The sequence below is a fragment of the Lissotriton vulgaris genome, chromosome 10 (genome assembly GCF_964263255.1).
Source record: "Lissotriton vulgaris chromosome 10, aLisVul1.2, whole genome shotgun sequence".
Taxonomy (NCBI): domain Eukaryota; kingdom Metazoa; phylum Chordata; class Amphibia; order Caudata; family Salamandridae; genus Lissotriton; species Lissotriton vulgaris.
In genome coordinates this window covers 1105521494-1105545202 of record NC_141698.1, presented here as the reverse complement: position 1 = coordinate 1105545202, position 23709 = coordinate 1105521494, and the positions used below count along the sequence as shown (strand labels likewise).

The 23709-nt window shown below is 47.9% G+C and overlaps 2 protein-coding genes across 2 annotated transcripts in view; one reads left to right on the top strand and one right to left on the bottom strand.

Annotated features, from left to right (window-relative positions):
• Positions 1 to 20896, bottom strand: part of HACL1 (2-hydroxyacyl-CoA lyase 1) — a 148474-nt gene extending 127578 nt beyond the window's left edge. Inside the window, exons 1-2 of the mRNA XM_086942194.1 lie at positions 19985 to 20896; positions 5985 to 6089 (exon numbers count right to left, since the gene is read on the bottom strand). Coding sequence (XP_086798320.1) covers positions 5985 to 6089; positions 19985 to 20041 — 162 coding nt within the window. The 5' untranslated portion in view covers positions 20042 to 20896. The remainder of the gene's footprint in view (positions 1 to 5984; positions 6090 to 19984) is intronic.
• BTD (biotinidase) overlaps positions 20783 to 23709 on the top strand; it is a 256008-nt gene continuing 253081 nt past the window's right edge. The window contains exon 1 of the mRNA XM_086942195.1: positions 20783 to 20902. The gene's annotated coding sequence lies outside the window, so the exon portion shown is untranslated. The remainder of the gene's footprint in view (positions 20903 to 23709) is intronic.

The following is a 23709-nucleotide window of genomic DNA, read 5'->3' as shown; positions in this document are numbered from 1 at the left end:
CTGGTTTTCGACTTACTGAGGCTGTGGGCCTGCTAATCAGACCCCCAGCCTGCTGTTCTCTCTCTAAATTTATAATACATGTGCTATAGGTACATACCACAATTGGAAATGGACTCCTTGTCAGCCCCTGTACCATGCACTATAGGTGCCCAGGGCATAGGTGCCACCAAGGCCTACCAGGGGCTGAAGCATAGCTTTTGCCACCCCTGGCTGGTTCTTAAATTGACACAACTGGCTGATCACTCAGCTGGGGCAAGTGGGTGTAATCACCCCTTGCTTAGATATAGTATACCTATATCTAAACCTATATCTGGACACATATATAGCCTGTAAGCCACTCCTATGGAAGGCCTCATCAATCCTGGAGGCAGAGTGCGTGGTTTTATGTGAGATGGTGCTCTGGCATGAGCTGAGCCTGTCTGCAGCTGTCGGGAACAACTCCCTAAGCTGATCCGGGATAATGCCATACCATATACTCTTAAGCGCATTATAATCCTCGCGGTTATATAGCAACTTTGGTTTGGCTTTATCAAAACATGTCGTGTAAGGTGTCATACGAATTGGAATACTATCCCCTCGCCAGTTCTGGCGACGGGGATAGCATTCCACCCTTCTAGAGGGAGAAGACATGTTACTTTACTGAAACGCGGTTGATTTAAAATGAGCCTCAGATCCACAAAATGGATGCCCCTGCCACAGACACGGGTCTGACCTCCTGCTGCTGACCGAAACCCGGCAGAGGAGGCCTGGACAAAGAGTTTCCTGTCACAGGGCGGTGTCAAACCACCCCAGACAGGAGATAGTGGATTGGAGTAGGGAGGTTTCAATGAAACCAGACACTGCCTGGGGAGCACAAGGCTGCCCCTGGCAGGATCCGGCCAAACCGGTTCTGGGGCCTCCCAGCCCCTGTCCCAGCGCGGCCAGGATCAAAGGAGAGGGGTGTAACCACCCCCTTCCTGGGTCCCACCCATAGGAGGGGACCTAGCAGGATGTCCAACCCCCTAGATTCGAATAAGAGGGGGAGCAGTCCCAACGGACCTCAGATCATCCTGAAGAAACATAAGAAACGAAATCTGGACCCTTCGACTTTCTACACGACGTGAGAAGACTGAAGAATCTCCCTTGTGGTCAAGGAGTGACCACCCTGTGCAAACAGGCACCATCCAGCCCTCGACCCTTGCTTTGTTGCAGTTCCCGCCGGAACTCGAGCGACAGAGATCGACGAGATCAAGCTTGCCTGCCTTCTACCTGCCCGATCCACAGTCCCTGCAGAGCTGAGACCCGTGGAGGCGACCGGAAGCGTGGGGCACGCCATCTTGAAAAGGCCACGAGACGCTGACCGTGCGGCCCACGAGTGACCCTCGAAGCTGTACACCGGGGTTTGAGAAGCCCCAGCCCCGAGCTCCACTTGCACCAAAGCTCACCCCTCCACACTCGACGAGTGCTGCGTGGGGCCCTTCTGCTTGTGTGCGCTCGACGCGTTGGCCCGGTCACTTGCCAGCTGGCTTGTGGCCCCTGTGCCGACGAACTTCGAAATACGACTTGCTTTTCTGGTTGCTCCAGATCTGCACCAGCTCCTGTGAAAAGGAGCACCCACTCTGACCCTCCTGGTTCGAGTGATAAGCAATCTCCCGGTTCCGCGTGGATTGCTTTTGCCAAGTGCTGTTTGCTACAATCTTCAAGCCGACGGTGCTGACGGCGAGAGCCTACGTGGGACAGATCGTGACCTGCTCCTGGACGTCGCAGATGCCCCAGAGCCCACGTGACAGCGGAGAGAAGCCTATCGACAACCGCCTGATTGCGCCCGACATTGCCTGGTTCCGTCCTGGTTCCACCCTGGTCACTGCTGAGTGACCCAGACTCTGTCCCCTCTGCTTTCAGGTACTTTTCTACATCGATCCACCCTTGGATCGCACCGGACACTTCTGCTTCACAGCGCCTGCAGCTGCAACAGCTCCAAGCACCCAGAACCTGCGTGACAGAACCCGACGCCACTTCGACCCTGTGCACCCACGGCCTGTGGGTGAGGTAACTTTGCAACGCCGGTGTCTTTACACTGGTACACACCTCTAGGGTCTGTGTCTAAAGTTTTGTGTTCCTAGGTTCAGCGGAAGTATCTTTTTATTCACTTTAATTGACTTTTACGCACCATTGACAGTGCATTGGTGCGCGCTGCACTTTCCGTGCTGCATCCGTCTCCTGTGGGCTACTCCCGACTTCTTCATTGCTTGTCCTGACTGCTCCCAGCGAATCTCTAGGCCCTAGGCCTAACCATTGTTCGTAAAGTGTTACTTATACCACTTTTTTGATATATGGTCTGAGTGGCCACCCGCCCTCATCCATAAACGTGCAACTTTATATGTGTAACAGTGCTTTTGATTTAACGCTTGTGCCCCTTTCCTCATAAAGAGTACTGGGGAGTAATTTAGTAATAAATACATATATTTTTATAATATATACTTGTGTGGTGTCCTTTCATTTGATTACAGGATTGTATGTGGTAAAACAAGCTCGCTTAACACGACCTCTTAAGTTAAGCCTTTAAGGCTGCTTAGTCCATGCTACCACTAGGATAGCTTGTCTACAAGGTTGACTTACAACCTGACATCTTTGGGGTTTGCTTGGACTGATAACCAGTGGTTCCAGAATTGGAAACACTACCTATCAGGCCAACTTCTCACACACCCCCTCTCACATGGCCCTTGAGACAGAATTCCACCTTCTGCCGAGGTAGACTGATAAGGGCGTGAATGAAATCAGGAGTGTTTGAAGGGGGTGTCCAACGTGGGGCCAGGATGGCATTGCCCAAGCTAGATTTTCTGGATAACCACCGACTACATAAATAAAGTACATCTGAATGCATGGTATACATCAGCATTCCAAATACCGGACATGCGCCTAACCATAAAAGATCTATACCGGACAGCGTTCAACTTGGACACAGCCTACTCAGCCCAGCAGCGAAGCGAGAGTTGGCTGTTAAATGAGTGAGTTAGAACATTAGAATGGAGAGTAACCCTGGTGGAGAATACTCCTGGTGTGCTCTTCTACTGGCCTCCTACTACTTCTCCACCTTCCCAACCTCGGAATGCTGTCCTGCCTCCTCTGGTGGGCACAGCCTGCGGAGAACAGCCATAACAACGCGGGGATTACCCCGCACTGCCATTACAATGCGGGGATTACAACGAAAGTTGTTACAACGACTTTCGCTGGAGGGCGCTGTTGGATAGGGAATAGTTTGATTTTCTATCCAACACCTTCCCTACTGTCAACGTGGGCTGGAGTTGGAATAGAAAATTGAACTATTCCACTATCCAGCGCCCTCCAGCGAAAGTCGTAACGACTTTTGTTGTAATCCCCGCGTTGTAATGGCATGCGGGGTAAAAGCCCGCGTTGTATTGACATACAACCCAGCCTGCTGGGCACAATCACCCTCCCGAGGACCACATTTGGCTACCCAGTTCCTTAAAACAGTGCAGAGTTCTTGGGGAAGAAGTACTTTTTCATGCTGCGAGAAACAGCCGGTTACTCTGAAACTGCTTGCCAGAAGCACACAGTGCTTAATAAAACCACTATAAGTAAAGCACATTACTTCATGGAACTGAAGCAGGCCCTACACTTGCTTGAGAACAGCCCGGACTTCAAGACTGAGCAGCCGTCAAGGGCAGTCGAGAGTGGCCCAGCTGTCCTGTAGAACCCTCAACCGATGAGACGGACAATCGTGGGAACCCATGGTGCACAAGCTCAGCCGACCTAAGGACTTTGCACCAGAGTGGCCGAGCCCGGGCTCCGAAGAACAGACTGTGCTTCCTTGGTCCCAGGGCCCTCAAGAACCAAACCCCCTCCCCACTGGGAGATCCCGGACGTGTCCTCAAGTCCCCCACTGCAGCCTGTTTCTAGGTGCCGCCACCTACCCCTTTGGTGTGGCATGCAAAGCTACCAACCCCGACCAACACCTCTGCACTCGGACGCTCCAGGGCAGGTAAAGACTAACTGCGGGTATTTCTTTCCCCTACCACCTTAAGTCTTGAAAGGGATCCTCAGAATCCTTTAGTCATTAAGTATAGGCCTTTTTTCCCTTAGAAAAAAAAAAAGTATTACCGCTAAAAAAGCATTTAAGTGAACATTTTACTTAGCCAGTATAAATGAATATCTTGAATAGTACTTACTTGATCCGAAGTTCTTGGTGTTGAAATTTATATAAAAATACATGTATTTTTCTAAATTGGTCTCAGATTTATTCTTGAGTGTGTGTCTCATTTATTTCCTCTGTGAGTACAACAAATGCTTAGCAGCCCCCGATGGATAAGACTAAACTGCTCGCCCACACTTCCACGAAAAAGAGCCTTTGGTTTTTTTTTTTGTTGGTTTTTAAAAAAATTTTTTTTTTTTTATTTGTTCCTCATCTCAACCATGGCTAGCCCGTCAGTACCGTGGACAGGGAGATATGAGAAATAGACATGCTGTCTCAGTGCAGGACTGGTTGGGGTGCAATCGTAGTACGGATCCGTCAAGACCCTACAGCCATGAGCCTTTGGTTTTGTTACTTTTGCCTCTGTAAGTCACTAAGGATCGCCTGGACTCTCTGCACATGTACCTCGTTTTAGTGCACTATATATAGCGCCAGCTTCCTACAGGTACATTTTTTATCATTTGAGTTGCCAACATGTATTGTGAGGTTTCAGATTGGAGGTTCTTACCACATAGCCACTGATCTGGATTTTGGCTGTATGCATCAGCACAGACATTTTTGCAAGACCTCCGAGTGAAGACTTCAAGCTTTAGGCAACCACACTTGAGTTGGTGCCAATCTGCGTGTCGGGAGCAATTATATTCCTGCACCTCTTTGAAACCCATGGTTTGTGTGTGATTTCAAATTTTACTACCATCTTGTATTTTCATTCATATTTCTCTCATCCGATCGAAAGTCCCAGTTGAGCCAGATATCCCTGTCTTTTTGACGGATGAGCAGGTAATCATACCATTGCTTTTTTTATTATTTATACTCCTCTATCTTCCCATCATTCAGTTTAGTTAAAACCTTGTATTACACGCATTACAGTTCTCTCTGCTCCTGTTAAGACAAGCCTTGAGCTTGGTCCTGCTACCAGAGAGTGAGCAGCCTGGCAGCTTTAAGAAGTCTCTTCTTTATCCAGCAGGGATCAATCCGAAGCAGGCCAAATCCTGGTAGATTAAAATTTTAGAGTAAATCCGTGCCTTCGCATGTTTAAATTGGAGAGAAGGATCTCCTGCACAGGGACTATCAGACTCTTACAACCCGCTGCGTCTTATGCAGCCCTGGTGAGGCTCTCCTGCGCAGGGACTATCAGACACACACATCCTACTGTGCCTAATGCAATCCTGGTACGGATCTCCTGTACGAGGACTACCAGACTCATCAGCCTGCGGTAGGTTGCGCATCCCTGACGAGGCTCTCCTGCACGGGGATTATCAGACTCACACACGCTGTGGTGTCTTACGCAACCCTGGCGAGGAGGAACTTTTTGGTGCACACCATGAAATGTCTGGTGCAAATCCCTAGATCTGGAACTCGTTTCAGTCTAGGAAAGCCCCCAACCTCAAAACTACACAAGGTGCCAAGGTCACAAGCACGAGTCATAGTGCAGGCACTTCTAATTGTCCGAGTTTCAGGCACTTGCTGAAGGGGTTGATGATCATTTAGATCAAGGTTACCCCAAAAGCTAGGAGTGGAACACCTTCACCACACAAACACATCTCCACTCAGTATGAAATAAGAAAGGTAGGTATTGCTGTGTATGGAGTTTGAGGGGCCAATCAAAACCTGCCTATAACCTGTATGTAGGGATGCGCCACATTTTTCGAATTTTGCGGGGGAGGGAGGCAGCTCCTTACTTTCAATGGTAAGAGAACTTATAACTCATTTATTCGTGTGTTCGGAAGGGCTACCAACCAACCACCTGTGAGACTGATCATGTGTCGGAGGCAAGGAGGGCGCTACTCACCGCCTGTTCGTTCCTCATTCCCACATACTTGATCCCAGCCACTTGGGCAGCGACGGCCACTTCAATAATGGGAATGCCGACGATTCCGAACATGTACTCCACTTTCTGAAAGAAAAAACACAAAGGAACAGACATTCAGTGGTTAGTCTCCAAGACCAATCGGCCATATCCTAGTGAGTCAGTGTCAAGTGTGGCACAGAGAATGATCCCGCTCCTCTGCTGGAGCTGAGCTCAGTCAAGGAGAGGGGCAGTCACCAATCTAGGTCCATTCTCTATGCCAGGAAACTCCTGGTCCAGCCTGCTTGGGCTCAGACTGGCATGTCAGAAGCTACTGTGGGGCAGGGGGACAACATGTTTATCGTCCTCGTTTTGGTTTCTGGTTAAAGAGCTCACGGTAGACACATATTTAGTTATACAAAAGTTTTGTTTATGGTTTTAACCAATGCCCTGCAAAATCAGTATATATTCTATTATATTAACCTCAGTACTATTTCAAGGGACTTTCTTCACCTAGCCAAAGCAATATGTCTGTAAGATCCTGCCCACACACCCTAATAATTCTATCCTAAAGGTTCACGTGTCTCGATGCATCGCTCTTATACAGAATATGGAACAGTAAGTGTGAGGATTTGGGTGTATTATAAGATATGGCTGGAATACGTCTGTCCTTAGGAGTGTGCTGCCATTCACAAAGCAGGGAAAACACCCTTTTAAGGTTGATGCAATGATGGCAAACTTGGGGCTCCCTCAAGATCTCACAGGACATACTTTACAATGGAACTCGAACCCCTGGTACGTGTTATACCACCTATGCTTCATGGCACCAGGAATTCAAAACTATAAAGAAGTACACAATTCAATGCGGTTGTCTTTTTAATTTTCCCCTGATCCTCAGCCAGCCCATCAACTCTCACACAGAGGAATACAGAAAAGTGATGGATGGAATGTCTGAATAAATCTCAGCCACTGGTAATCTCTTAGGCCCCATCCCAGTCCATTGTTACGTTGCCCACCATACCACCTCAGGCAGGAACCAGCCACAGGCAAATCGGCCTTGGTCCTGCTCCAGTAGGAACATTCCAGCCCAAACCGCCAGGCCAGGGCCCAATGAATCGAAACACAAGGCACCCCAACTGGTTTCAGTCTACTTGACTCTCGTCAGTAGAATGCAGCTTGAGTCCTACGTCACACTGAGCACGGGACACACATCTGGTCCTACCTGTTGCACTTAGGGCATTGCATTTAGAAATACAAAAAAGTGATGGGTTTAGTGCCTCATGCAGGCTAACAGAGCATGCCCCTCAAGCAGGCCACCAGTGCCTGCACCTAATGCAGGCCATCAGACCCTGCTCTTCACGCCAGTCACCAGTGCCCCCTCCTCACATGCAGGTCGTCACCAGCGCCCGCTCCTCATGCAGGAGGTCACCAGCACCCGCTCCTTATGCAGGCCAGCAGCAGTGTCTGCTCTCCAAACCATTCAGCCAGCTACTCACCCTTCCTGCAGGAGGCGACCAGAGCCCGCTCCTCACGCAGGCCACCAGCGCCCGCTCCTCATGCAGGTCACCAGTGCCCGCTCCTCACGCAGGCCACCAGTGCCCGCTCCTCACGCAGGCCACCAGTGCCCGCTACTCAAGCAGGCCACCAGTGCCCACTACTCAAGCAGGCCAGCAGCAGTGTCTGCTCTCCAAACCATTCAGCCAGCTACTCACCCTTCCTGCAGGAGGCGACCAGAGCCCGCTCCTCACGCAGGCCACCAGCGCCCGCTCCTCATGCAGGTCACCAGTGCCCGCTCCTCACGCAGGCCACCAGTGCCCGCTACTCAAGCAGGCCAGCAGCAGTGTCTGCTCTCCAAACCATTAAGCCAGCTACTCACCCTTCCTGCAGGAGGCGACCAGAGCCCACTCCTCACGCAGGCACCAGTGCCCGCTCCTCACGCAGGCACCAGTGCCCGCTCCTCACGCAGGAGGCCACCAGTGCCCGCTCCTCACGCAGGCCAGGAGCAGTGCGTGCTCCTAATGCAGGAGGTCCCCAGTGCCCGCTCCTCACGCAGGAGGCCACCAGTGGCCGCTCCTCACGCAGGCCAGCAGCAGTGTCTGCTCTCCAAACCATTCAGCCAGCTACTCACCCTTCCTGCAGGAGGTCAGCAGAGCCCACTCCTCACGCAGGAGGTCACCAGTGCCCGCTCCTCACGCAGGTCAGGAGCAGTACGTGCTCCTAATGCAGGAGGTTCCCAGTGCACGCTCCTCGCGCAGGCCACCAGTGCACGCTCCTCGCGCAGGCCACCAGTGCACGCTCCTCGCGCAGGCCACCAGTGCACGCTCCTCGCGCAGGCCACCAGTGCACGCTCCTCGCGCAGTGCACGCTCCTCGCGCAGTCCACCAGTGCACGCTCCTCATATGCAGGTCAGTAGCTGTGCCCACTCCTAATGCAGGAGGTCACTAGAGCCTCCTCCTCGCACAGGCCAGCAGCAGCCCGTAACTCACCCTTCCTTTTATTACCATTGTCTCATAGGGAACCCGTGCCAGCTCCCCAAGCAGGAGACCAGAGGCATTCCTTTACAGTCCACCGGTGCATAAAATATGGCCTAGAGCCTTTATGATTGGATTATCACTGTAACCAATTCAGGGCTGATACATGGAACATAAGCTTTGTCACAAAGCAACAATCAGGTTCCTAGAAATAAAATTGAAAACATGTCGAAAATGACAATTGCCAAACAAATATCCCTCCACCCCGGCAGAGGATGCGACCTAGTGAGTAGGAGTGGCCTAGTGGTTAAAGGAATGCATGGCTCAGTGGTCGATGTGTGTTTTAGGCGTGGAACAATGCGAAAGCAATTCGTGGCCGAGCAGTTACAGTGGGAAGTGGATTAGTGGACAAGCAGTTGTGTTGTGTCTGATTACTTTTAGATGTGACCTCATGAGGTCACATCTGAGCGGTAAACATAGTTTACAACGCGGTGTTTACACCGCAGTGCCTTTACAACGATGCCTTTACAACGATGCCATTACAACCCAAGTCGTTACTACGGCTTGCGCTGGATGGCGCTGTTGGACAAGGAATGATGTAATTTTATATTCCAACACCTTCCCTACTGTTACATGGGCTGGTGTTGGAATATAAAATTATAATATTCCAAAATCCGCGCCCTCCAACGCAAGTTGTTGTAACGACTTGCGTTGTAATGCCCGCGTTGTCAAGTACCACGATCTAAAAGATCGCGTTGTACTGACATACATCCCATCTGAGCCATAGCCTAATAGTTTGGCAAAGTTGTAGGCTACCTGAAATCTAGTGATTTTCTAAATAATTGTTAACTTGAGATTAGGTCTAGTCATTAATACATTTTGATTGTGGGCTATTAAGGCGAGATGCGTCTCAACGGTTCTGGAACCACAAAATTCTGAGTATTAATTCTGATTTTTCCTTTTGACCAAACTGTTTGAATCGGAGCAAAACCCTTCCTCTTTTTCTTTCAGAAACCTCTAAAAAGAGAGTAATGAAAAAATAGCTTTATCCACAATGTTACAGGCTCTACATAAAGTGGACCTTTGGAGACGGAAGTGTCAGCCTTGAAGCTGTGCGGTGTGTCCCAGGCCTTCACATCAGAGTTCAAACTACGAGGTTGCATCAGGCCAGCGGGGTGTGATAGCATTGCAAACGCTAGGGCCAAAGGCGAAAGGGCGGAGCAAACCCTGCAGTGATGTGACGAAACATCTCTATCAGAGCGCAGAAAGACAGTAGACTGTCCACAGGGGGCAAAGTTCACAGACTGAATCAGAGCTAGATCAGCAGTGAAGGAAAGAGATTGGAATACACAACCCATAACCAGGGCTGTGTTGCTGTGGCACTTAGAAGCACTGAACTGCTACTGATCTAGTCACATGACCCTAGTTCATTTTATCCCAGCAGTCATTGGTACTGGGTGCTTTTTGGAAAAGTCAAGACTTGATGACCTTCATGAATATGAACCGATTTGCCTTTTGTAGCAGGAAAGCTTCACTGTCTGTGAAATATGGAAAAATCAAACCGGCCCTGTTAAAGCGGTCTTACAAGGGTGAGGACAGGAGTAAAAGCTCCTCCAGAGATTCTGGCTGTCAAATACCCTCACACAGACATAGACATATAGTGGCGGCAATTGTTAGTCAATGGGAAGAGGGACAGTCAGAGGATCTCCTTTGATTGTTGTCGTATGGCGAGGTGCGGAGGTACTCCTATGGCGAGGGACAGCGTGTCCAGTCTATGGGCCGGTTTTAGATATTGGCGGACAGGCTACTCCATGACAACGGTGACAGAAACCCAGTCATAGATCCGATAGGATATTATGAGATTTATATTTCGGCGGACGGGATATCGATCACCTTTGAGATGGAGTAACCAACCCGTCCTCCAAGATCTAAATCGGACCCTAAATCTGAGCCAAGGCAGGCACATTCTGAAAACACGCACATATTAGGGTCTTAAGAAGTGATATGTTACACAGTCCACTTGCGGATACTTTTGCGAAACAGCTGAAGTCCATGGCAGCCCGTCGCTCATGGTGCGCTCGTGTAGTCTACGTTGCTCCTCCAGAAAGTGGTAAAGGGTTTGTAAACAGTAGCTAGGACCCGAGGTATTCACGGTGCTGGGACTGAGACTAGGGGCGGGCACGATACAGGGTTATGTCTTACAGTAAGAGCCGAGGTCTTATGATAAGAAAGAGGACCTGGGACATCCTGGAGGCAGGTCACGGATGTGCGCCTTCAGGATGAAGTTTAGTCTTAGGCTCCTTGCAGGAGTGATGGTGCAAGCCAGACATGAAGTTGCTTCAGATATTCTGTGTCAAGAGAGATGACATCCCTTGTGGTTTCCAACATCTGACACCTCTTGATTAAGCCTAGCCAGTGGCTGCTCTGTAGGTGATGCTACAAAGAGTGAGTCATTTGCATATTTACATGTACGTCCCTTTGGAGGAACAGAAGCGGTCCTACAAAGTATGTCCTATGCAGGGCTTCCAGTTCTGACTGGACCGTACCCACTGGTGCAAGAGGAAGGCCTCTGCTTCTGGTTGGCCCAGATCAGTAGGGACACAGCGAGTAAAAAACAATGGTCTCGAATTGGACCTAGAGTAAATCACCAGTGAATGAGATTTCTTCAAGCATTCCACCAATTACTTATTTTTTTTCCCTAGTGAGACATCTAATAGCGAGTAGGAATTGAGGGCTGCGGTATAAAAAAAAGGGGTATAGGCTGCTTTATGGAGGGGAAACTGGAGCTGTCCTACAGAGGGAGGCAGGGACTATCGTCTGTGGAGTGAAAAGGAGCTATCCTAACATGTCTAAATAATATAGTGCTTAAAGCAACAAAAAGGGCACTGTTAGAACTGGCTATTTCTGGTAGGCTAAGGCGGACGCCAAAGCCAGGCAGAAACCACCATTCTAGTCAGGGCAAGGGAGTCACACGCCAAGATAACCCCTGCTCAACCCCTGGTAGCTTGGCACGAGCAGTAAGGCTAAACTCGGAGGCAATGTGTAAAGCGTTTGCGCCAGCACACAACAGCAACAACATACTAGGCACACCACAAAAGAGACCCCTCACAAGGTTATTATAAAAATAACTTTTGTATTGTAAAAATACATCAGATAGTATCACACAAAATACATGGTGCCAACTGGCACGGGCAATATTCACATGGGATTATTTACAGGACAGGGCCACATGGGCCACTGTCAGAATCAGCACTTAGTAGAAATTAGAATATAGGATATAAAATCACTGTAGCACAAAGTAACAGTTATAACTCACAACCAGTATCTACTGGTAACAGGTAAGTACCACCTACGCAACCCTAGCCACCTTAGGAGAATGTCACGCAGGGAACCAGGACCTTACTAGGACCACCTGTACTAAAAATAACAACCACCTAAGTATCACACAGCATTTAGGGGTATAAGCAAGAACACATTACCCATGATGCATGAAACACATTCAGAGGAGTAGTAAAGGAAAAACACATGATGCCTAAAACATTCAGGAGGTGTAAGGACAACCACCTAAGTATCACACAGCGTTTAAGGGTCTAGGAAAGAACACATTACCCATGATGCATAAATATACATTCAGAGGAGTAGTAAAGAGAAACACATGATGCATAAAAACATTCAGAGGTGTAAGACAAGGGAAACACATGATGCATAAACCTACACATTCAGCGGTGTTAAGAACAAAGCACATGATGCAATAAAATACATTCAGAGGTGCAGCGCAAGAAGACACATGATGCCTAAAACATTCAGAGGTGCAGCGCAGGGAAAGAAAGGAAGATACATGATGCCTAAAAACATTCAGAGGTGCAGGAATAACACATGATGCAAGAAAACCCATTCAGAGGTGCAATAACCATACAATTGCGCAAATCTTACATAAGCCACCCTCTGTGGCAGTCCCTAGGCCAACTGGCCTTGTTGGGGCTCAGATGCCCTGTGTCCAAATGTCAGGGCGCGCTGCCAAGCAGCGCCAGTCCAAGCACAAGCCTAAACGTAGCAGGTGCCCACTACTTGCTGGGCACCTGTGAAATCCCAAGACCTAAACGGTGCAGCTGCCCACTAATTGCTGGGCAGCTGGGAATCATCAAAACAGCGCCAGGGCCCTCACTGACCCTTAGGCGCAAACTGCACCCACTGCTGGCAAACTGCGCATAGTCAAACGTTGGAGCCACACAGGCTCTGGACATCACCCATGTCCCAAACATTGGAGCCACACAGGCTCTAAAACTATATATGCACCATGGAGCCCTCAGGCTCTGAAACCCATGGCACCTCGAGCCTCGCTGGGCTCGTGAATCAAAATAGGGGCGGGAGCCTCTTAGGGCTCCAAAGAACAAAGCATGCCCCCAGAGCATCTCAGGCTCTCAGTACATAAAAATGCCCATGAGCCTCTCAGGGCTCTAAAACCATTAACAATGCCCCTGGGGCCCTCGTGGGCCGAGCAAGAATGCGGTGGGGCGGCCCACTGCCATCTGGGGCCGCCCTGACTCGAGTGTCTCAAACCGGCACCGCACGGAGACAATTATTTCATTGCACAGAAAAATTCTTGGATTCTTGTTTCTCCCATGATGTGTTCTTTAATTATTTTTAGCCATACACCAACGCGTTTCGCCGCAGCAGGGGAATCACCCCTTGCGACTTCCTCAGGGCTGCTCATATATATAGCAACCCTGAAGAAGTCGCAAGGGGGGATTCCCCCGCTGAGACCAAACGCGTAGACGTATGGCTAAAAAGAATTAAAGAACACATCATGGGAGAAACAAGAATCCCAGCATTTTTCTTTGCAATGAAATAATTGTCCAATATAGATTTTGAATGAATTGTTGTGTGCCTTGAACTTGGTAAAAATATGTTTTCAATCATATAGATTGATAAACGTGGGGGTTAGGTGATTTCTCCCTCTTTCAAGAGCACCACACGGATTTACTCTTAGAAAACTTAAAAGTGTATTTCATATATAGCGCCTGAGACTCAAACACCCACATCAGTAGAATTGTAGCTGGAAATTGGTAAACCCAATTGGCAAAGTACTTTTACACCCTTGTACGGCCCTAGTATATGGTACCAGTGGTACCCGGGTCAGGGACATATAAGGGGTATCTGGACTGCAGCACTTATTGTGCCACCCTGAGTGACCAGAGTAAAACCAATGGCTGGAGGTCTGCCATGTCAACTCTGCACCTTTTCATCTGTGAGCCCAAGAATTTTCATTGTTTGTATTGTCTTCCCCTCCCTTTTAATTCACCCCAGGCGCTGGTCTGCGCGGGGGTGTTTGTAGCACGTCTTATAATGAAGCATGTCACAATTTTGTGAGTGAGGGCAGTTTTTTTGGAGGGATCACGTGCCACTGTCTCTTTCTTCATACATATTGTAAACACACTTTTACAGGGAAAAAAATGAGAGCTAGGACCGTCCTTGTCCCTTGGTAAGTATTGAAAAACAACTTAGATGGACCAAAATAGCAGGTTGTGCAGCACTGTAGTTCCTGGCACCATAAGGGATTTTTAAAAGAACCCTCACAGACCAACTGAGTTGGTGTCATGCTGCATCATCTTGTTCCCAGCTGAGTAGGCGAATGCTACTTACCTGTGCGGCTACACCGGATTACAAAGGAGCTGTTTTTTTTGTGTGCGTGTGATGAAGTGGTGGATTAAAAATACCTCTGGTACTCTAACTGATAGTTACTTTATTCCCAGTGGTCCAGGGTATATTTAAAAACAATTCGTGGATAACGTTATAAAGACTGTTAATTGTGTCTTAGTTATCTGCCGGTCAACATGTTTCAGCCCATGCTCAAAAGTTATGGGGCTTTCTTCAGGACCTCTCTCACACAGAGTTAAATAGTGAAAGTGAAAAAAAAAGTGAAAAGTGAGTGGTAAAAAAGTTAAACCATGTGTTTGCACGTTTTTTAAGCACACGCGCTATGGTGCGTTAACTATGCTTAGTGGACTGGCCTTAATTATGGTCCACTACTGTGTTTGTACGTTAGTTAAAAAATAAAACTTCAGATCTGGTCCCGGGAGGGGTGGCCCCCTATAGTCAAACTTTTGTCAAGGTGCTCGCTCGCATTGCTACCTACTCCGGTCTCCTTGGGATCAGGATGTTTTACACACTTTTATATACTTTATTCTTTCTCTACTCCTCTGTGTGTAATTCAGACAAAGGAACTTGTCACCCACTCTAGGACAAAGCCTCATTCTGCCCCAGGCACTGTTTTTCATGGGCAGGAATGAAAATTAGATATTTAGGAGGCATAAACCTCCACAAGGCTGACTACACATCTGGTGTGCAGTCGAGGATAGTTGTGGCCATCTTGAATTTAGTGTAAAAATGAGGTTCTGACTAGTACACCGACAGAATTTAATCACTACAGGGGTGGAGTATCTGCAGGACTGGATGCCCATTGGCTACTAGTTCTCACACCCACTAACACACACTAAATCCTGGATTTAAGGGGCACCATGGCACCAGAATCTCAGATTCGATGTGATACCGAGAAGAGATCCGTTTTCCACGACAAGGCAGGACTCCACAAAGATAAGGCACAAAGCTCAGCATCTGGGGCAGCCACTCTGTACCCGCTGGATTTTGACTCGACCAAGGAAAGAGGCTGGTTTCAAAAAGAAGATGAACCACTCTTCAAATTCCAGATTTCACAACACCTCCCTTGGGCTAGAGAACTTGTCCCCTGCAGATGGCAGGCACAAACCACTTAATCAGCACCTTGAAATACTGTCTACAGGGCCGTCTGGCATGGCCGCTCAGAGTCACTGGGCAAGTGAATGCTGGGAACCGTAGTCCCAACCCTCAGCAACGCTCAGCCTTCTGCAACATTCCCCTGGTACTCTGGAAGAAGATTTCCTCAACTGTGACTATAGCACGTTACAATGCATGCTATAACATTGTGTACTATTACAACACAGTTGTTACAACGACCGCGTTGTTAGTACGTGATGAATTTACATCGCAAGTCATTACAACGACTTGCACTAGGCTGGGCGCTGGACTTAGGAATAGTATTAATTACTATTCCTACTCCAGTTTGCGCAATAGTAGGAAAGGTGTTGGAATTTATTTCCAATACCTGAGCGCCCGCTAGTGCAAGTCATTGTAATGACTTGCGATGTAAATGCACTGCGTACTAACAACACAGTCGTAACGACTGCGTTGTAATGGTAGCGCGATGCAATGACAGCGTTGTAAACACTGTTTCCCTCAACCGCAGTGCTTGCACGTTCCAAGACTTGTAGGTGGTCAGTCGGACTTCTATTTGCTTTACTACACACTCAAAGAGACGGGATTTACCTGCATCAACGACCAACCACTCCTGTGGCTCTATAATGAAGATCCTGCATCTCTTTTCATCCTCTCTTGACACACCTGCCCACAGCAGTTGTCACAGATCCTGTTCAGCACCACGGAGAGCCAGAAGCACCTCTGCACCGAGTCCACCTAGCAAGGTAGACTGGATCCACCTGGAGACTTCTGGTCCAAGGACAGCTCCTAGTTTATACGCCAGTGGGTCTTGCTCAACTCGCCCCACAAGTACCTTTTTGCTAAGGATAGCCATTTAAAGACCGCGAGCCTTGTTGACAGCTCAAGTGCACCTCTGCACCCAGCTCCCCTGAGCCAAGTAAAATTGTGCTAGCTTTTGTGAACTGGTCTAGGAACTCAAGAGACCTTAACTCCAAGTGAGTTCAGTTGAACGCACTCTCTAAAGTATTGTGTGCAAATGTGAGTTTTTCCCATTGACCGCAACCTTAAACGTTTTACACTGCAAAATAAAGATTAATTTAATGCCTCGAAATTAATAACTTAGATTATCTTCTATATATCGACTTTGTTTTGGTGTTGAGTTGCTTTATGAAATGGTGTTGGATTTCTCTCAAGTCATATCAATTATTTATTGTCCACGTCGGTGATGTGGAATGCTTAACACATATTCCTCTAAGTTCCCTGTCTGCCCTTGCCACTCTACCAGGACTGAGAGAAGGTGTACTGAGAGAGTACACGGGGTCAATCTTTGTCTATCAGGTTAGTATTCCATGGTAAGGCACCCATCATACCACATAATACTTCCACCCTATAATAGATATGCTGGGTAATATAGGTACAACAGATGAAGAGCATCCATTAAATTTGGTCTCTTGGTTTTCCTCTCAATGTGGGTTAAGATAACCTTACGGAATGTCAGATGTGTCTGTAATTATTACATAAATCTCACTTCAGATAGCTTGGTCTCTTGCAAGAAAAGTATAAAGTGCTCACACTGGATATTAAAATATATGTTGCAACAGGTAACCAATGTAACTTCCTTACTGGCTGTGAAAGAATTGCTCCTCCAGAGCCATTTAGCACTGTGCTTGCCAACAGTTTTTGCAAGAGCTGCAGTTTGCTGACATTAACTTTAGATGTTTCGGCCAAACGGGAATTTCTAAATTCCAACTTTGTGCCATTACTATGGAGAGGAGGCAGGCTGTCTTGCAAAGACAAATTGGGGTAGTGTGATAGGGTGTTCTCCGCAGAGGGAAAAGCAGAATCCGAGGGAAGGCCGGAGGGCTAACCTATCAAGATGAGGCAGGGACTGTCCTTTCCAGAGAAAGCAGGGTCTGTCCTAAAAGATATTAAAGTAAAGTTTCAGACATTTTAACCAGGGGATCAGATTTTAAAATCTAGCTGCCCCGTTCCACTAAACTGTGTAATCCCAGGAATTCACTACAAGTACCTAAGCCATGCTTAGCTCATCTGCTGAAGTTTGGGGCAGCAAAATGCGATTCAGTTTGCAACTTTACGCTACACAAGAAAAATAATTAATTCATTCATATTGTATCTAAGTGGTAGCATAGGCCTGGTGGGCTGGAGTCATTAGAGGTTGAGACAGAGAACAGCTGTTTGAGGGACTGAGGTTGTTACGATGTGTGCGCTATACAACAGTATTGAAATATTCACGTACTAAGGCAATAGTATTGGGGCATGAGCTTTCCAAATGACAGTGTCATTGCCTGACCTATGGTATGGGGCACAAAAACTGCCCTGAAGGTGGCACAACGGCTTTTCTGATTGAGGGAGGACAGGGTTGATGTATTTAGAAGGCACATGAAGTGGTCTATATTACAGTTCTTAAGTTTCCTGTGTCTATACCTGAGCAGCTCAGTCTGACTTTGTATGATGCATTCTGGTAGCTGCAGTCCAGAATTTGACATTCACTGAACTACAGGTTTCAGAACTCTAATAACAACTGGACTGACTGATATATTCAAGCACGGACTAGGGAAACATCAATGCTCTGCTATGGTTTGATGCAAAAACCACAGTTGATGGGCAGAATGCAGAACAATGTCATACATTCACCCCAGTACAGAGATCTGGGCCTAAATCCATCATTTTTTTGCACTCCACACCACCCCAGTTCAGACATGGCCATATGCAAATCAGCCTTGACCCTGTGCCTCATGGGAACAGTCCAGCCCAAACTGCCAAGCCAGGTCTTTCCTGGACCTGAATCAAGCATCCTAGGACCGGTTTCTGGCTATCAGCCGTCTTCAGCCAGGATAGCTTGACTCCAGTGGTGTGGAGAGCATGGGACTCACGTCTGAGCATACCCATCCCACTCGGGGTGACAAATGCAAAAACCACAGTTGATGGACAGAATGCAGAACAATGTCATACGTTCACCCCAGTACAGAGATCTGGGCCTAAATCCATAGTCTTTTTGCACTCCATCACAAGCCTCTTTTGTACCGCTTTGTTCGCCATAAGTTGGCAGGGTATGCTCAGACGTGAGTCCCTTGCTCACTTTGCCACTGGATTCAAGCAAGCTGGGCTGAAGACGGCTGAAATGCCAGAAACCGGTCCTCGGAAGCTTGTTTCCGGTCCCGGGAAGGCATGGCTTGGCAGTTCGGGCTGGACTGTTCCCATGAGGCACAGGGTCAGACTGATTTGCATATGGCCATGTCTGAACTGGGGTGGCAGAGTGGGCTAAAGAACGGTGATGAGTTAAACCCAGATCTGTTAACTGGGTGGGAGTGTTTGATTGGTTCAGATGCTCCGTCCATCACCAGCCTCTTTTGTACTGCTATGGTTTGAGGCACAGTAGACAAACTTCCCAACGTTTAAGTCAGCAGAGGGGGTAAGGATAGTCTGCTGCTTTTTAGAGGGTCATCACATTTAAGTCTACGGTTGCCACAAGCTTTTGAATCTAAAAAAGATGACAACATCAAGCGAGTCTTAGTTGTGAGGGGTGACAGGGTTTGTACAGAGAATAGCTTCTCCTGGGCTCTACACTGGCCGGCCAGAAGTAGGTTAAATCTAACTTTGAATTATGTTCCTGCTGAGTCCTGCATTCATATACTTAACTTTACAGGCAAAAATATGGATTGATTGCTCAACAATGACTGCAAAAACATTTACGGTAATCCGTGTTAGTAATACAGTCATGTTTACTTTTCACATATTTACTTTACCTTGGATCCCTAAGAGTATTTGCTTTTGCCAGATGTATGAGCAAATACAGAAACACAACAATATATGATTTTTCTAAAATGCACACTGGGAGCCCTCTCCTCCCGGTGGAGGCAGAGTCCAGGTTGAGCGTGGGTGTTTATGACAGAGCACAATTGAGCTCAGGAGCAGAGGCTGGAGTCATTTGAGTTGCTCAGAGTGTCTGCAAGGTGGTCATAAATGTGTTCATAGTACATGCACATCCAATCCTTGGCCTTCCTGCAGAGTGAACAGCAAGATTATAATTGTGGGAATGTGTTATAATTGTGGGAATGTGTGATACGTGTGGGAAAGTGTTAGAAGAATGCGGTTCAAATATGGAGAATGTTAAGGGAAAGGGAAATGCAGTGCTTACAGAGGAATGAGTGGATGGGTTGTTTTTTGAGGGGGTGGAAGGAAGGAAATACCTGCAGGAGAGAACACTGAGGTGAAGGCGAAACAGGGGACATTAGAAATCCAAATGGAGATTTTTCATTTCACACACCTTAGTAATATTTAAATCACAGCCTTGCATTTCCAGAAATAAAACATTGTCAGTTATAATTGTGGAATACAAAATAATTGATGTTACTTGCATATTTGATACTGCTAACAAGCATTCGTAAAGACAATAGGTCTAGCTTGTTGGTACTGCTAACAAGCAATAGCAAAGACAATAGGTCTAGCTTGTTTCAGCGTAGGTCCACTGTTGAGTGAGACTTCTGGATGCAATACATAAAATTCAGAGAGGCACCCAAATACTGTCCAGTATGCAGGCGGAGTCAGTTTCGAAAGGATTCCTAGTTAAACATCTTTGACCACGCCCCTTTCAGACACAGCCTCCTGCCTTTTTCATCCCACTTGTGAACATTGACCTGGAGGCAGCAGGTCCTGTACTAGGCACGTGCTGGGGCAGCTGGATCGAGGCTGCAAGGGTTCAATCTCTGGGTAAGGTGTTCAGTGTCACACGCTCAGGAGTCCCGCCTGTGTTCTCACCTGGTCCACCAGCGCCTTGACGATGATTTGCGCCCCGGTGACGGTCTCCTCTTCCATGGCTGCGGCTGCTGTCAGTGCTGAGCTCTGCCCGCTGCAGTGTATCTATCATCAGCTGCAGGCTCAGGGCATGGAGACAGAAGAGGGACAACGGCATGGGAGGAGGAGCCGGGCGACCTCAGTGCTGTGGAAAGAGAAGTAGGACAAGGTCCCCAAGACTGTGCTGCTGCTCAGAGCCGCGTTCAACCCGGGACTACATCATTTCTACTTCAGGCAGAGTAACAGTCGAGTACATTTTTCCATAGAACGCATATATTATATTTGAAAATACTTTTAAGATGGGTTATTTTTACTTCATTAAATTATTAGTCACAATAGCTTTCGTAAATAAAAGTTTGTAAATACGTTTTGATAAAAAATTCTAAGGTATATTCCTAGGTTTAATTCCATATTTTGTTAACACCGAAAACATCGCGTTAAAAAATTGTGTTTTTCTGGAAAGACCAAGATGGCCGCTTCCCTCGTAACCTCACGAGGCGTGATTTGTACATAGGCATAGAGGCGCGGCATCCCAGCTCACCTGAGGGAGGTGAGGGGCGGGGGAAGGCTGGAGACGGGCTGGGCACGAGGGGCAGGTAGAACCGTCACGTGAATGGGCGGGGCTGTACTAGACAGACTGGCGATGTGTGACAAATGGGCGTGGTCTCCAAGCACATGGCGGACAATTCGATCACAATAAGGCGGGTCACCTGCTGGAAGGAAAGGCGGTCCCTCCAATGAGGTATAAGCCTACACAGCCGCGGGTATAATGAGATGGGCGGAGCTTCCACTTCTTCCCAACAGAGAGGCGTGGTTATATTGGAAAGAGGCGGAACACGTGCCAGTGCTGTGCCCAGGACACCCTGCCGAGACCCCCAGAAGGTAAGCAAGGAAAGCGACGCCGTGCTGTGCCCCTGGGGTACAGTGCGCTACCCTTGACGGACTGACAGACAGACGGGCTGTATTTAAAGAGGGCTGGTGTTGTAATTGCACCATTCTCTCCCTGCACAGCGCTTCAACTCCTTGTCAGGGGTGGTAAGCGCTATATAAATGTAATTGAAATGCACGACTGTTGAACAGAAAGTGCTTACAACGTCTCCCACGGTCGGAAGATGTGGCCTGGCGGCCAGAGCTGCTGACTTTGATTCTGTGGAACCAGGATTAAGTAAGGCTGTGTTATGTTGTGCAATATGTAATTTATCTTTAACTGTGCACATTCCACATTCTTTAGAATGTACTGTACTGTGTTCCACTTTCCTCTATGTTGGTTGGTTGAAAGCTTTATTCGATATGCAAAGATATCTTACAAGCAAAACATACATTAAAAACAACATTTTAGCAAAAAATACAAGTATGTCATACAGTTAAAAAAGGTAAAATTTAGGGAATTCCCTAGGATAAATTAGCTAAAAAGGAATTAAATCGATATAGTCAATCTATTGCAACAAATCAACCAAGAACGCTTTAAAACTTTAGAAACACCACAAACTATATGAGGAGAGGTATCAGTCAATAGAATTCGGAGAGCCACCGAATGCTTGCGTGTTCCCAGGCGTTTGAAGAGGGGTTTCAACCAGTATCTCCTTGGATGAATATAGTCTGGGCACTCAAAGAGTACACGTGCCACCGTCTCAGGCCTGGTTGAGCAACAAGCGCAAAAGGGGGATAAATGGGCATAAGACTTCCACTTCGTTACAGTTGCTCTTAGCGGCAGGGTGCCAACTCTAAACTTGAAGTAAAGGGCCCTGTCCATTGGCATGGTAATTAGGTCCATGTAGGGTTCATATGATGCCACATCCTTTATTTCAAGGAACGCTGCCGTCGAATTGCAATGATGTGGATTCCCAATTAGTTGACAAGAGACCCAGTCCCAATATAGTTTTTTGAGGACTGCCTTAGGAGGAGCAGATCTTGTAGTCCAGCAGTCTCCTAGGCCCAGTTCCCCCAGAAGAGTTTTTGTGTCCCTCAGCCACTTGATCTTATTCCAGCCCCCCCATGTTCAATATCTCTGATAGGCCGTCGGCATAGGATTTTAATTCCTGGACCCTCCATATGCGGGACCATAGGAGCAGTGGGCAAAGACGGGTCTGGTCTTTGATGCTTTTACAGCCCAAGTCCAGGAGCACTGGGACGGTTGGGGTGCTCAGGGGGAGAGCTAGGAGGTCCTTCAGGAACTTATTTTCAGCCTTGGATAGGGAATCTAAATTGCAGTGACCCCATAATTCTGCGCCATACAAGGCAGAAGTAACCCCCCTTGTCTTGTAGATCTCAATTGCAGGCGCCACTGAAGATCTGGGGGATGCATGATATTCCTTGAGTAAGGCACCCCCTACCCTTTTGTGACAGAGGACCATCTTGTCGATGTGTGAAGGCCAGCTCATTTTATCATTCAGGCGTAGACGCAAATAATCAAATTCAGTCACTTTCTCCAGAGGGACTGAATTCAAGGTGGGAGGGCGACCTAATTTCCTTGGTGGACGTATTGTCAGATATTTCGTTTTTTCTACGTTTATCACCAGCCTTCTGGCTACACAAAAGTCCTGAAAACGGGTCAACAACTTCTGGAGCCCCTGGGGGGTCTTTGAAATTAGCAGAGTGTCATCCGCAAACAATAATGTTGGGATCCGCACACCCCCCAGACAGGGTGCGTCCGCAGGTTCCTGTAGCAGATGCTCCACCACACCATTTACATGCAGGGAAAAAAGTGTGGGAGCTAACACGCAGCCCTGTCTGACACCCCTACAGACAGGGATCCTATCTGTTGTTTCGCCATTCCTCCCCTAGCGAACTTGGGCGAAATTGTTCGTGTGGAGTTTCATAAGGAGAAACAGAATGTACGGGGGCAGGCCCAAACGGCGGAGAACCCTCCAGAGTTCTTCCCTGGGAACTAGGTCAAAGGCAGTCTTCAAGTCAATGAAGGCCAAATAGAGGCTGCCCTTGCCCAGTTCCACCACCTTCCAGTGAAGTAGTGTTAGCCTAAAAACCTGCTCAATTGTACCTGTTTCTGAGCGAAAGCCTGCTTGGAAGTCCGATAGAACTTGATTCTCGTCCACCCATTGGAGGATTCTCCCCAAAATGACTTTTCCAGCTACTTTTTGTGTAGAATCAATCAGGCTTATTGGCCTATAATTCCCTGGAATGTCTCTACTTCCCTTTTTGTATATGGGGACTACCACTGCCCCTCTCCACGACTCTGGGATCGGGCCGCCCTCCAAGATGGCATTCAAGAGGGCCGAAATCAATTGGCCCCAATCAGATGGGTAGGCCCGCAGTAGATCCCCTGGAAGCCCATCCGGGCCAGCAGCTTTCAGTGGGACCACGGTTTTGATGGCATTCTCAACCTCCCGGGGTGTGAACAGACCAAAAGAGCTATCCTCCATAGAGAAGGGAAATAGAGCTGGATCATTAAGGGGCCCTTCTATCGCTGAGTATAAGGCCCCGAAATGATGAAACCAGTTCTGGGGTGGGATGGTACAAGTTCTCAAAGTATCGTCTGGTCTACTACGGGAGCCTATCAATTTCCAGAACCCCCTAGCATCTTTATCTTTACTAGCAACCAACAAGTCCGCCCAGAATTTCTCCTCCCATTCCTTCTTTCCTATCTGGATCGACTTGGCATAGACCTTCCTAGCCTCCCTTGTCCTGGCTTGGGATTTTGCTTTAACTGCCTCTACTAGGTTTTTTTTCGC